Raw genomic sequence first — 13,966 nt, 5'->3', positions numbered from 1 at the left:
TATAGACGAGTAACTTTTTTCTTCAAATATGTGAACAAGTTTCATATTTTTTTTATTAAAAAAAGAAAAGTTATTACTATTAAAGAGATACTCTAATTCTTACATCTACCATGTCATGTATATCCTATTACATTATGGTAAATTTCGTAGGATTAAAATCTTAATAAAAAAAGGGGAAGTAAACTGCCTGTAACATTATTATAATTCATGTATAGGTTGAACAACGATTGACATAATTAATAATAATTTTTTTTATCAAATAGTTTAATGTTTGAATTCTAATTGACCATTGAATATAAAATAAATTATGATGGAAGAGAAATATTTTTTTTGTATGTACTTATAATTCTGATAAAAATTAATTATCATTTTTAATAAGAACTGCTTCGTATTAATATTACATTAAGAGAAAAAAATAATATATCCATGCCTAAGAGAGTAGGGGCATAAATTGATTAAATTCGACTAGCCTTTCCAAAATCCAATTCTTATGTAAACATATTGACCAAAAACCATGTATACCTACCTCAGTTTTTTGCCCACCAGATAACATATTGTAAAAAGCCTACCCTTGCAATCTACACGTAACACCATATCATGATGAGGTGATGAAATGTAAACATTTTAACGATTTTATATGGAAAAAAATCTTACTAAATATTTATATGAGAAGATAATAAAAAATAAGAAAATTAAAGTTTTTCACATATTCAAATTTACTTATATACCTTAGCATTTCTTTTTCAACCAAAGTATACTTTATCTTTTGAAAAAATTTAAATTAGATTTTTTTTAATAAAAGTTAAGCACATAAGTATTGATTTGAACTTATAAAAAAGTAAATTTATTTTATTTCTTTAATTTATTCTCTTATAAGCTTTTACGGAGAGTTTTATATAAACAAAACCTAAATATTAAACTCTTCATTAATATTTATTATATATTTCTCTTTATGACTTTCTTTTTTTATAAATTTATTTTTTTCTACTTGTCTCGTGATATCATTTATTTATCCACTAACATTTTTCTTTCTTCTCTTACATTTTCACTGTAAATACTTTTTCTTATCAATAAATATTAGTTTTTAGTTCTTTTAGTGAGAGGATTTAAGTCCACAAGCTCTCCCTTTCCTCTTCCTTATTTTCTCAACACTAAGTCAATCTTATTGATTATTAATTTTTATTAGAAAATTGGCTAAATCATTTTTAATAATGTCTTATTTCTCAATTATGTTTTTTTAAATCTTTTATCCACAAAATTTATACTTAAGAACTTATTTAAAAAATTGAAGTTTAATTTTACTCAAACTAACATAATGTTGAAAACAAGATAAAAAAAATCATACATTTTGATTGTAAAATTCATATTATTTATGATCATAAGTATGCATTATTATTATACCGGAATATATCGTTAAACTGTAATTAACTTAATTTTTATATATTATAAAATCCATTTTTATAAACGAATTTAATTAAAATATGTTGCTGTATAGTGTAAAATTATTTTATGTGTTCATCTAATGTAGATTGTTATATATATATGATAGTATTAATATTATTAATTTTTTAATAATTATTTAAAAGTTATATTTGTAGTGATTTTTAATTGGTTTATAGTGTGTTTTTTATACAATATAAATGAAAATTAAATTCTTCAATAAAATGTATAGGTATTTTATTAAATTGAAAGAAATATAAGTCATATGCATGATATTTTTCAGTATTGTTAAACTAGACTGGCTTATCATTGAATTAAGGCAGTACATCACCCAGACTAATTTAATTAAAGAATTATTGGTTGAACCGATTATATTATATATGTTTATGATAAATAAATTAGTTAACTCAAAGCTTATAAATTATAAACTAATTTAATGAATCAATATGACGATGTATGATTGATAATGAAAACTAGGATATATATATATATATATATATATATATATATATAATTTTTATCCAAATTAAATATCACAAAAACATTTAAAATATAACAATAGAAAACTACAACAAGTACCATGACATATCTTTGTTTTTTTATCTGTAACAAGAATATTTGCACAATCTACTTAACCAAAAGCTAGTTAGATATCATTGGTACCAAGCATATCTTAAACCTTATCTTAACAACATCTCAAGTGTATCAGAGTTTTTCTTTTTAAGAAAAACATATCAGAGTTCTATGTAAGCTACGTTGGAGCCATATATGATTATTTTATAAAATAATTAATAGTATATTTTACTACGTATCAAAATCTATTAAACATGCATCAGTATTAATTTAATGTATTAAATATTGATTGATATTGATATTAATACTTTTGCATTTATGGACACTATGTCTCCAATTCAAGTCAAACAGCTGCTAGTTTAAGCAAAAAAAATAATAATCTATGAATGACAATCAATGGTGGAAATATCTTGCTAGCAACCTATATGATGAAAAACAGCCCTCCCAAGTCCCATGTCTTTCAAAATTGTCATTTTAAGTGTAATGTATTTCTAAAAACAATTTGTTGAATCTTATTAACCTCTTCAATAAACAAAAGTCTATGTGATAGTTGTGTAGAACCAATTTGTGCCTGTAACAATCAACCCTTGTTTATTTATTATTGCAGGATTGAATATATGAATCGAATTATTATGACGAAAAACTAAGGTTCCTTTCACTTATTCACAAATTGAAAGATAAGGGAGTCGAAGATTCCAACAACAATAGTTGCAATGCGCGGAATATTAGTGCTCTGGTCAAGGTACGCTTACTCAAAGGAGCAAATTTTGAGCGATTATTCTATCATATAGATTGCAACAAATAAAGTAAAAAAAAAACGATTGTAATAAAACAATTAGCCTAATTAATATGGGATCAAGCCTCACTTGCAAGTTGCAACATACATATATTTCGAAGCCGGATACATTTATGGCCATTTCTATTACATTGATAATATACAATTTATTTCCTATTTAATAAAACCCAAGATAATATACAATTTATTTCATATAGTGTATTAGAGAATTCACTCTAATAGTCTAATGTTTTGTTTGGTATAAGGAAGAAAGTAAAAGAAAAAAAAGTTAGATGTTTATTTTTCTTTTTTGATATTCATCATAATTAGGATCTTTAGTTCTGTGATTTTTAATTTGATTTCCTTTAATTTTTAATTTATGATTTTAATCTTTATAGTTTTTTTTTGAAATTTTAACTCTCATATTTAAAAAAACTGTAATTTTGATATGATATTTAATTTTGCATACACTTATTTTATTTTATATTTACATTTTAATCAATGAAGTTATTTTTTGATGATTCCTTAAATTAATATATTAAATCTAGAGTTTAATTAGACAAAGAAAAAAGTATACAAAATTAAAGACAGAACTAAAATGGTAAATTATCTAAAATATATGGGCTAAAATTACAGAAAAAAATAGAAAAACAAAAACAATGCAAATAAAAATTTAAATAGGACCGAAATTACCATTTAACTTCCTAAAAAAAGTTATGAATTTCTCGAGGATGGATTAGAAAACTACTAAGAACTGAATATCTGGATATTTAGTTGACTTGTTTAAAACTTTTATAATGTACTTCATGAGTAACAAAACCATATTGTCATGAGTTTAAAATTTATAGTGTTCTTCGTATAACTTTTTTTTTTATCAAATTAGTCAGAAATTGTAGACTTTAAAGATTTTTTTTTAAGTCAGAAAATATTTAAATTAACAGTCACAGTACTCTATTATTATTTATATACGTAAATACGTACACACAAGAATAATTTAAAATTAGGTTTTAGACTAGACAAACTTGTACATCCAATTAACTATGGAAAGGAATTGAATTTTACGACACAACGATCGTCAACTCTGAAATTGTTTTGTCTTTTTGTCCTAAAGTTTTTTGGCATATAAAAGAGAAAATAAATACTCCTCCTTGAATGAAAAAGAAACAAAATTGAAAATACATCGCGAAACACATAGTTGACGTATGGTAAACCATAGCGAGTAGTGACTACTTAATCACTGAACTTAGTGAGAATATTAATATTAATAAACTTACACAACGAAAAATAATAGAAAAAAACTTAGATATATACATTATTTTAGGTGCTATTTTTGTTATTCTAGACTAATAAAAGTTTTCTCCAAAAGTTATAGAAAAAAATTATAGAAAAAAGTTTTCTCCAAAATTATAATTGAAGTGCACTTAAATTCCTTTCCAAGACATAGGAGCAGATAACAACAGGGAAGGTCATAGATTACCACCACCTGGCCCCGCCGATTGGCCTAGACAACCCAAATGATGTTTCAATTTATCCCTTTAATTAAATGCAAGCTATTACGTACCTAGATTTTCTTTCCCTACACACAAACAATTCCTAATAGTGAAGTTCTTTCAATTTTAAAAGTTAAACATGAATAGATAATAAGTGGAACTGAACTCAAATCAAAATGTGTGAATGTTAAAATTGTAATTGAAATGTGAATTCTATTAAAAATGATTAAAAACAGTTAGTTAGATTCTAAAGCTTTTTTAGATATAAAGAAAGGGGTTTTAATGGAGCAAGACAGAATCAAAAGATAGGGTTCAAAATCCACTCATTTCTTTGAAATGACTTAAATATAAATATTTTTTAGGTCAGAAGATTTCTTTTTTTATCTTAGACTGGAACATCATTTCTCGGGAAGCTGTTTGTATATATATATATAAAAGACATGAATTTGAGGTGTTACGTGTCCTTTCAAGTGGCAATAGTTTAATTAAAAAGAAAATCAACCTCAGAAGCTGAACTTCAGTCCCTTTTTCACTACTATTTGTTTTTCCTCTCTTAATAATAATATAATTTTCCGTTTTGTTTTACATCACCACTGGTTGTGTGTCACTGCTTCTCCATGTTGTCGCTGCAGTTGCTTGCTTCCTCACCAAAATAATCACTCTCCCCAATACACTTTCTCTCTTTTCCGTTACTCACCGGCCCCAAATCCTAAACTCTAGTTCCATCCATATTTAGTTTAATTATATTATTATTTTATCACAGAAAGATCAATTAATTTATTATAAAAATCAGATAATCTTCATTTTCATCGATATTAGTACCTGCAGTAGTGAACGTAAGTGTGGCGATTCCACTTTTTTTTTTTTGTCAAAATCATTTTCGTGTCTTCGCAGCTTCGAATAATAAAAAGCTAGTTAGCGTTAATCATAATCGTAAAATAAATAAAATAAAAAACTAGTATAATATCATGATGTGTTGTAGTTGTCGTTGTTGTTCGCTTTGCAATTTTTTCTTCTAGAACACCGCCTCAGCCACACTACAAAGACGCGACGACGCACAGAAGGCGAAGAAGCTAAACGACGACGCAGCGTTATGGAAGACGAAATGTACGGCGTGTCGTCCACGACGGAGTACTCGGACGGGGCGCTGATGACGCCGGAGAACATATTCCCGGCGGAGTACCACAGCTTCCTAATGTCCTCCGCCGCCCGGATTCCGATGTTCGGATCCGACGAGCTTCTCTCCGCCGTCACCGCCGGCAACGAAACCGAACCCTACCCTGGCGCCACCATCGCACCGGAAATTCAGCGCCAAAACGACGCCTCCTCTCTCATCAAAGCCAAAATCGCCTCTCACCCTCACTACCCTCGCCTTCTCCAAGCCTACATCGATTGCCAGAAGGTAATGAAATTAAATTAAATTATTCATTCCTTATATATCTCTTCGTTCTGTTTAACAACAATTATTATTTTTATTTTACTAGGATGCAATTGTTCATAACTGTTTTTAACAAATATGGTTACACAGGTGGGAGCGCCTCCAGAAATCGCGTGTTTGTTAGAGGAAATCCGACGAGAAAACGACGTTTGCAAGAGAGACGTTGTTGTTTCCACGTGCGTTGAAGCCGATCCCGAACTCGACGAGTTCATGGTCCCCTCCCTCTTCCTTCCCTTTCTCCTTCTTCTCTCTCATACCTGCACACGCACGCACGTTTTATATATTATTACATATTTTCACATTCATACACACACATTAACCCAAGCCAAGTAATAATGCGAGACTTTACTCAATGATTTATTTATTTTACTTTGAGTTTGTGTGTGATTTTTGTTTTGTATGATGTTTCAGGAAACCTACTGTGACATGCTGGTGAAATACAAATCTGATCTGACGCGGCCTTTTGACGAAGCCACCACCTTCCTCAACAAGATCGAAACTCAGCTTACCGATCTCTGCAGTGGTTCTTCTCTTCTAACACTTTCCGGTTAGTAGTAGTAGTAGTAGTCAGTTTCTGTTTTACTTTGCTTCCACTTATTTTTTTTTGGCTTCTTTATTTTCTCTTTCTGGTTCTTTACTCATTGTTTGTTGATATCTGCGCTCGTTGTGTTATTACTCTCTCTCTCATCTCTCACGTTTTTTGTGCTTTAGCGTTAATCTGAGTAGAAACAGAACTACAAGAGGTTAACTAGACCCAGTGATCTTTGATTGGTTGAGAATATGAATACTATCAGTAATATATGCTTGCAAATAATACATGATTTGCAGCTTTTGAAGTTACATAAGAAAAAAGGTGGAAAACCCTAATAAGCCTATTGGATAGGCTTCTCACTCTCTTTTTTCCATTGGTTTGTGCATAACTGCTACACTGCTTTCTGTAGTTAATGTGGGTGTAACTTTAAAAACCCTTTGTATGTGGCTGTAACTTTAAAAACCCTTTGTTTGTGGGTGCTTTCAATGTGAGACTGTGACCGTGCTTAAGAAAGTTTGAATTGTTTTGGTCATTCATGGACTGCTATGTGTTTAGGTCTATATTCTTGTGTTTTTCCCCCTTCACCTTGTTCTTCTCACTTCTCAGTTTCATCTTTATATGGGTCTTTGAATTAATTGCTATAATCTTTGGACTTGTGTTACTTGGATTTGTTCTCTTCACACTCTCTTTGTTTTCTTTTATTTTCTTTATGCATTTGTCCTGGCATTGAATTTTCTAGTTTGACGAACATGGCTTTGAATTTCTAGTTTTGTAGATACTTGACTCTGACCAAAGAATAGAATATAAGTGATGTTTTGCAAACACCCAGTGGTCTTAAAAGGATCCTTTTATCGTTCTCACAAGTTTGCATTTTTAGTCTTCCGTTTTTGTGTCTTCACTCCCACATGTGACTTTAAGCAATATTATTTTGTCTAATACTCAATAAAAATGTTCCTAAAAGCCTTTGGTTCCATTCAAAAAATATTGTCAAATTATGAATAAATGTTAGTAATATGTTTTTACGACATTTTATCAAATGTTGTATATAGTTTATGTTACTAAAGTCTAAAAATATCACAAAAAAGTTTTAACAACATGGGTTATTATATGTAACATTTTATGAATATTACAAAAACATATTAGTAATATTTATTTTTAATTTTGTTATAGTTTTTGAATGCCATCAAAAAATTTTAGTAACATTTTTATTAAGTGTTAGATAAAAAAAATATTGTCAAAGATGGCGTTTGTAATATTGCTTCCAGCCCCGTGGATTGATCGGGTCCTGTTTAAAAGTCTCACACGAACAAGTTTAGTAATGATTCTTGCCTCAAAATACTTGTTTTTTAGTTATGAGTGATGATAATGACGCTTGATTTATATTTGACCTTGTCTATTTTTGGGAACATTTTTATCGTTTGTGATAATGACGTTGTTATCTTTTGCTTCCCGTAATAACTCCTTTGCTTTCCTCATTAGTAACTCCTGCCGTTATATCAACTTTTGGAAGTTGACTTTTCTCAAACAAACTTGTGCGTTTCATCAAGACAATTTGTGCAACTTCTTGTTAGTTGTTTGTTGGTTGGTATTTTAAACGTGATGACATTGTGCAACTAGTTTTAGAGATGACTTTTGGGTCTTTTAAATCCTACTTGTTATGTTTGAAATTCACGTGTCTCTCATATTCTTTAGATGATAGTAGTACTAACAGAACATGTGATTCAACACTATGAGTTAATGATTCGGTAACTCACTCCAAATGTGGTGGTACTGTCTTATCTCTTTTTATGTGTGAGAAATATAGATGGAAAATTTTCTTCTTTCTATCTTTGCTGTAAACACGAAATTTCTGGCCTTTAATTGTCTTTTTATATAATATTTTAACCTTTAAATCTGGCCATTTTGGATTTGAGGATCATATCTTTGCATATTTGCTTTCATACTTTAAAGGGTGATGCAGGTTGTTTTAGATTTAAAGAATCCCCTCTTGGAATTATCTATTGATATTGTCTGTCTGGAGCTAAAGTAATGTTAGATTTTTGCAATTTTATAAAATAGAAAGCAGCTGTGTTATGAAAATTTTATAAATGAAACCAGCATAATTGTGGTTAGGTTTATTCTGTTTGGCCTTCTTTCTTTCAAGGCATTAAATTCGTAAAGTTTCAAATAATGTTAAATAAGGGTTAATTACATTGCCTAAGTATACGACTCAATCTTGTTGGAAATTGATAACTCTTCCATCCTTGCTTTCTCATCATATATAAATATTATCAAACAGAAGTAGATATATGTTATACCCTGATTTCTGTGGAAATTAACCAATTTGCTTAGGATTTTTTCCCTTCCCATCTTTCATTTATGCTAGAATCAGATTGCTCACTATGTTGAGGCTGGCATATTATGTGGGTCATGATGGTCATTAATAATATTTTATTTAACACAAACGTTGTAAATGCAAAGTATGGTCAGGTGGGTTATGGTTAGCAAGTAACATAATTTATAGTTTTATGTTTGGAAGTACATATTACCTTTTGAGTGATGATTTTTAACTCTTTAATGAATTTGTATTGCATGCTTTGATGGATTCTCCTTAATCATTCTTTTTGCAAACCTATCTTTCTTGAACGTGTGTCTGAAAAGCGAAATTGACAGGACCTAAAATTCCTTGTTTTTTTTTCTCCTTTGTTCTTTTGATTTTTAATTTTTCCTAGTACTGCAATCTCTTCATGCATCAAATTAGATCTTGTATTTTTAGAAGAAAATTTCTGGTGCTAGCTTGAATTTAAGTTAGCTATCAGTGTGGCAAATTTGTGTTTTATTAATAGCATTGATAGGGCCTTTAATTAGTTTGGGTTAAATTACTAAATTTATTGCTGTCTTGAAACTCTTGCCTTTGCAAATTATAGTTTTTTTTTGTCATTGTTGGCATTTATATGTATTTCAACTTGTGTCATTTGTCAGTCTTCACAAACTACTTGAATGTCTAATGCGAGAACGGCTTTTCATTTTGATCTGATCCCCCTAAATGGTTGAATTGCTTCTTATTTTTAATATTGTTACAATTAGAATCCCTCCATCTACTAAATATGTCATGTAGTTCTTTATTAATACTTGAAGCTGTGGTTTTAATCTTCATTAGGCATCTGAGGAACTTGCCCACTTGTTCACTTTGGTTTGTGATGTGTTTCAATGTTGGTCCCGTTCTTTTGGGATTAGATTCTAATCCATGGTTTGTTTTAGAGGTATGAAATGGAGGATGCATGGGATGTGAGGTATAATTGGAGAACTATTGCCTAGTTATAATCATTTTTGCTAAATCAATCTTCTTATTCTATACATAAGAAACAAATGGTATAATTTGTTTTCCTAATTATAAGAATGATATAACTACTTTCAAAATTATTAGCTATATACCCTTTTTGCCATAATATTGTATTGCCACAAAATGGGTCTATATTTACTTGATTGGGTAGAAATAACTAGATTATACGGATTACTGTGATCTCGTGTTGTGCAGTTATTGTTCTCTTATACTGCATGCTTGTTTTTGGGTAACTGATGTTTGAGAATTATATAAAACCCCAGGATCATGCACAGGACGGAAAACAACATGTTATTTATCATTCGCGGTTTTACTTTTACATTTTCTTCTGGGTGATGTTTTGATGTTTTTTTTTCCCTCCTAGAAGTAAAATCTTCTGTTAATAATAAAGACCGTAAAGAAAAAAAAAAGATGATTTTTATTTTTTATACACCGTTTCTCATTTATATGAAAATAAAATTAATAGTTCACAAGTTTAATGAAGTAACACAAAGATAGTGTGAAGGAATAAATGACATGCAAGTATCATATTCATATCCATGCTGCAAATATTTGATGGTCATGGTTCTTTTCCAAAGCTTGTTGGGTTTTGGAAAAACTGCAAAAGCATGAAATGTAGAAGACAACCTATGGGGTGGAGGTAGTATAAATAATACTAATAATTGTAGAGAAAATGGAAAATCCCGTGTGCAGCGGGTGATTTTAATTTAAGAGTGTGATAAACTTTCACATGCACTCCCGCAATTGTCGCTGAGGGGGAAAAGCAGCTTTTTCGTGTTGATAGAACGTTCAATGCCATTTAAGATCTTTCCCCACGCACTATGCTATGCCCTCCCTGCCCTGCTAAGGCACTGCGCGATTCTGCGTAGCATAACGTCTGCCAATTGCCCTTGGATTGGATATTTTGTTCTCTTCTGCTTTCCTCGTGGGGTCTCTTTCTCATTTACCTTCTGGATCTTGTTTGCACGACAAAACAATCACACTTGTCCGTCTCTAAATGCCATCACTTTTTGGGAAACAGGTCCCTCCTTCTAAGGAAAACAATCCTATTGTCTTCACTCAGCTTCAAGTTTATGCCCTAAAAAAAAATTATATATGCCGTAATTTATTTCCCGGATCTGTTTTTTTCATTGCCTCAAATAGGATTCATTCGGTAGACTGGAATGAAATATAATGAAAGTGAATTGAGATTAAAGTTTTGAATTATAATACAGTGTAAAAAATATAAATTTAATCTTATTTTAGTGTTAATTTTACAACAATGTAGGTTCAAATTCTCTCACATGTGATGACTTTATCAGTGTTCGATCTATAAATGCCTAAACTTTCTTTTAGCATAGAAATATGTTCTAACTCTATCCAATTCGTTTAATCTTTTAAAAAATGCTAATTATTTATATAGAATTGATGCATTAAAAAGTATTTTGAGTTATCACGATTGGGGCGAGATATATTAAGGCATTGATATCATTTTCTTAAATTATTGTGAGATCTATCTTGAGTTCAGAACTTGTACTTATTTGTAAGCTATATATTAGCCCTATTAAATTCTGTACAGATAGTGATAGAGATTTTTTGCACAATGGTTATTTCACACCCAATTTTCGCACACAACAGATTTTTACCATAAAAAGGGATCATAAAATATATAAATATAATTGCTGATGAAATAATGAAAAAACTTGTCCTATTTTGTCTGGTGATTTAAGAAGACAAAAGAGAAAAAAATTGGATGTTTGGGCCCTCAAGTAGTAGCTGATACCAATAAGTCAGGCGCGTGCTCGTGCTGTTTTGTTTGTGTAGTTATACCGTGGTTAATCCCTGAGTTTGTCTTCACTCGAGTTAAGGATCAATGATATGGTTTTAGCCTGAAATAAAATGTGAATTTAGGTAATTTTTTTTATTAAAAATAGAATATAAAAAAGTGTTATCTTATTTTACTGTTTATATATCTTTTTAATTTTCTTTCCCACCAAACAAACGGAGCATTGGGGAAGGTTGTTTTGTTTGCTTGCTTCGTTGTAAGTAAACTTTTGAGTCCCTTTCGTTTGGCACTGATTACTGACAATGGATGGAACTTGCCTCTGACCACTGATTTTCTTTTTGATTTTCGTTTATTATTTTTTTCTTTCCAACCTAGGTCAGGTCAGGTAAGGTCAAGTGTGTACACTGTTCTCCAATGTGGCTGTCAAATCCTTGTCGGATTGAGTGGCTATCAGTAAACTTCTTCCTGGCCGTGGCCTGCTGGCCCAGTAAGCAATCTTTGCCATCCTTGGATTTCTTTGGGAGGAAAGAAATCGAGGAAAAAGGAAAAGAAATTATTAAAATGTGTTTTGATTTTAAAAATTAACTCTTTTTATTTATTTATTTTGTCTTTAGTTTATAAAAATACAATAAAACACTATTGTTTTTCTTATTTTCTTTCCACTTATATAATCAGACTATAAAAGACGTGTCACCAAATGAAAGATGTATGATTCCTATAAAAGCGATTTTTTTCCCAACACAATCCTTGGTTGTATGGTGAAAAAAAAATCAAATAAAAGAAGTTCATTTAAAATATACCATGGAAAAAATGATAAAGGAAAAATTTTAAACTTAATTATTTTAAAATCAATTTTTCTTTTATTTTCTCTTTTTAAAGAGGAATTTTCATATTCAAATAAATTCCATTTCCCTGGTGATTAAAGGTGTGATTAAAAAACAGATAAAAGTTAAAAATTAATGTGTAAATGTTAGTGCAAAAAGAAATAAGATTTTTCTATCTTTTGTGAACGTTAAATACGAGGGATTTTGGTTAGGTATAGACAAAATTAATTTAATTTTGTAATTAAAAAATAAGCGAAAAAAAGGATAGTGATCTGTATTGGTAAAAAGTTATTAAAAGTGAGAAATTATTGAGGGTATTAGTAGTGCTTTCAATTTAAAATGACTTAAAGGGTTATTGATATTGTAAACACTAAATTTTTATAATGCCCGCTTAGCATATATGAATTTTATCTTGCCGAACATCTCGTGTTGAAGAAAATATACGAGAACTATTGTTCTTGAATTATATTGTAAGTTAACAAACTGCTACAGTTATTATTTCTCTTTCAAAGTTAAGGTAATACCTACACAAATACCGTGTTACTTTTATGACTTGTCTTGCTTCTATTTTGGCTAGATGATGGGGGTGTATCTTCAGAAGAAGGTTTTAGTGCTGGAGATGGTGATCCTCAAGATGGCCAATTACGGAGTGAAGATCGAGAGCTGAAGGATAGGCTTTTACGCAAGTTTGGAAGTCACATTGGTTATTTGAAATTGGAATTTTCAAAGAAGAAAAAGAGGGGTAAGCTGCCCAAAGACGCAAGGCAAACACTACTTCAATGGTGGAATATTCACTACAAATGGCCATACCCTACGGTAAATATACATAATAGATGCTACATTTTGCTTGAAGTTGGTGAAATTTTATATCCTATCGTTTTTATTACCGATTACCTAATATAGTTTGAGTTTAATGACTACGCAATGTTGGCATGAATTTTAAGGTAATTATTATAAAAGTGAACAAATTCAGTGTATAGTTGGTTCATGTGAGTAAATGATATTGTAAAATTGTTTTAAACTCTCAGTGTATAGTTTATTATAGGAAAAACATTGCTTGACATCAGTTAATGAATATAATTAAGTCTACGCCTACATTATCAAAAGCTTGTTTCTTGATGATCTTTCAGGAAGGTGATAAGATTGCACTGGCTAAATCAACTGGGTTAGACCAGAAGCAAATTAACAACTGGTTTATTAATCAGAGAAAGCGTCACTGGAAACCATCTGAGAACATGCCGTTCTCTATGGTGGATGGTCTCACCGGTCGGTTCCTTACTGATGAATGAGGTGTGTGCATGTGCATGTGCATGTGCATGGCTAGTACACTCTCCAATGTATATCCTAATTATTAGTTATTATTTCCTGTGCTTTATTCTGTAAATTCTGAAAGCAGAAGGGGTTGACATTGAAATGCTTAATTACTTCCCTGCAAAAAAAATATGGGGAATGATAGTGTAATTTATTCGCTTCACTTGTATTCTTGAATCTTGATAAATAACTGCTGATGACATCGGGAATGGTATGCTTTTGTTGTTTTGGTTCTCCTAAAATCTGTCATGTACATAATTATTTTGAATAAATTTATCATTTTTTATTGCCGGGAAAGAACAAAATGTTCTTTTGAGCCGCGAAGTTCTTTAGGTTGTGTTGGTCTAATCCAAAGCTTAAAGTTAGGGGCAGAACAATTGAAAGTGTCAGTTGATTGTATTCAAAGTATTTAGTAAAATTACTAATAAGTTAAAATAACAAAAGGAAATTATTTGAAAGTAAAAAAGAATTTAAAATAATATATTAAAGATATAAA

At 30.2% G+C, this 13,966-nt stretch overlaps 1 protein-coding gene across 1 annotated transcript; it reads left to right on the top strand.

Annotated features, from left to right (window-relative positions):
- The first annotated feature begins 4,851 nt into the window (after window positions 1-4,851).
- On the top strand, window positions 4,852-13,703 carry LOC114424328 (homeobox protein knotted-1-like 6). Its single transcript, XM_028391171.1, has 5 exons — window positions 4,852-5,680; window positions 5,807-5,929; window positions 6,128-6,263; window positions 12,737-12,975; window positions 13,290-13,703. The coding sequence occupies exons 1-5, from the start codon at window positions 5,372-5,374 to the stop codon at window positions 13,446-13,448; spliced, it is 966 nt and encodes a 321-aa protein (XP_028246972.1). The 5' UTR covers window positions 4,852-5,371; the 3' UTR covers window positions 13,449-13,703.
- Window positions 13,704-13,966: the final 263 nt, after the last annotated feature.

Source organism: Glycine soja, chromosome 8, assembly GCF_004193775.1.
Source record: "Glycine soja cultivar W05 chromosome 8, ASM419377v2, whole genome shotgun sequence".
NCBI classification, from domain to species: domain Eukaryota; kingdom Viridiplantae; phylum Streptophyta; class Magnoliopsida; order Fabales; family Fabaceae; genus Glycine; species Glycine soja.
This window is presented reverse-complemented; position numbering and strand designations above follow the sequence as displayed.

Excerpts from the sequence above, each read along its gene's own strand:
- LOC114424328 (XM_028391171.1), top strand. The coding sequence starts at position 5,372 with ATGGAAGACGAAATGTACGGCGTGTCGTCCACGACGGAGTACTCGGAC. Across the intron at positions 5,681-5,806 it reads CCTACATCGATTGCCAGAAG|GTGGGAGCGCCTCCAGAAAT; the intron begins GTAATGAAATTA and ends ATGGTTACACAG. Across the intron at positions 12,976-13,289 it reads ACAAATGGCCATACCCTACG|GAAGGTGATAAGATTGCACT; the intron begins GTAAATATACAT and ends ATGATCTTTCAG.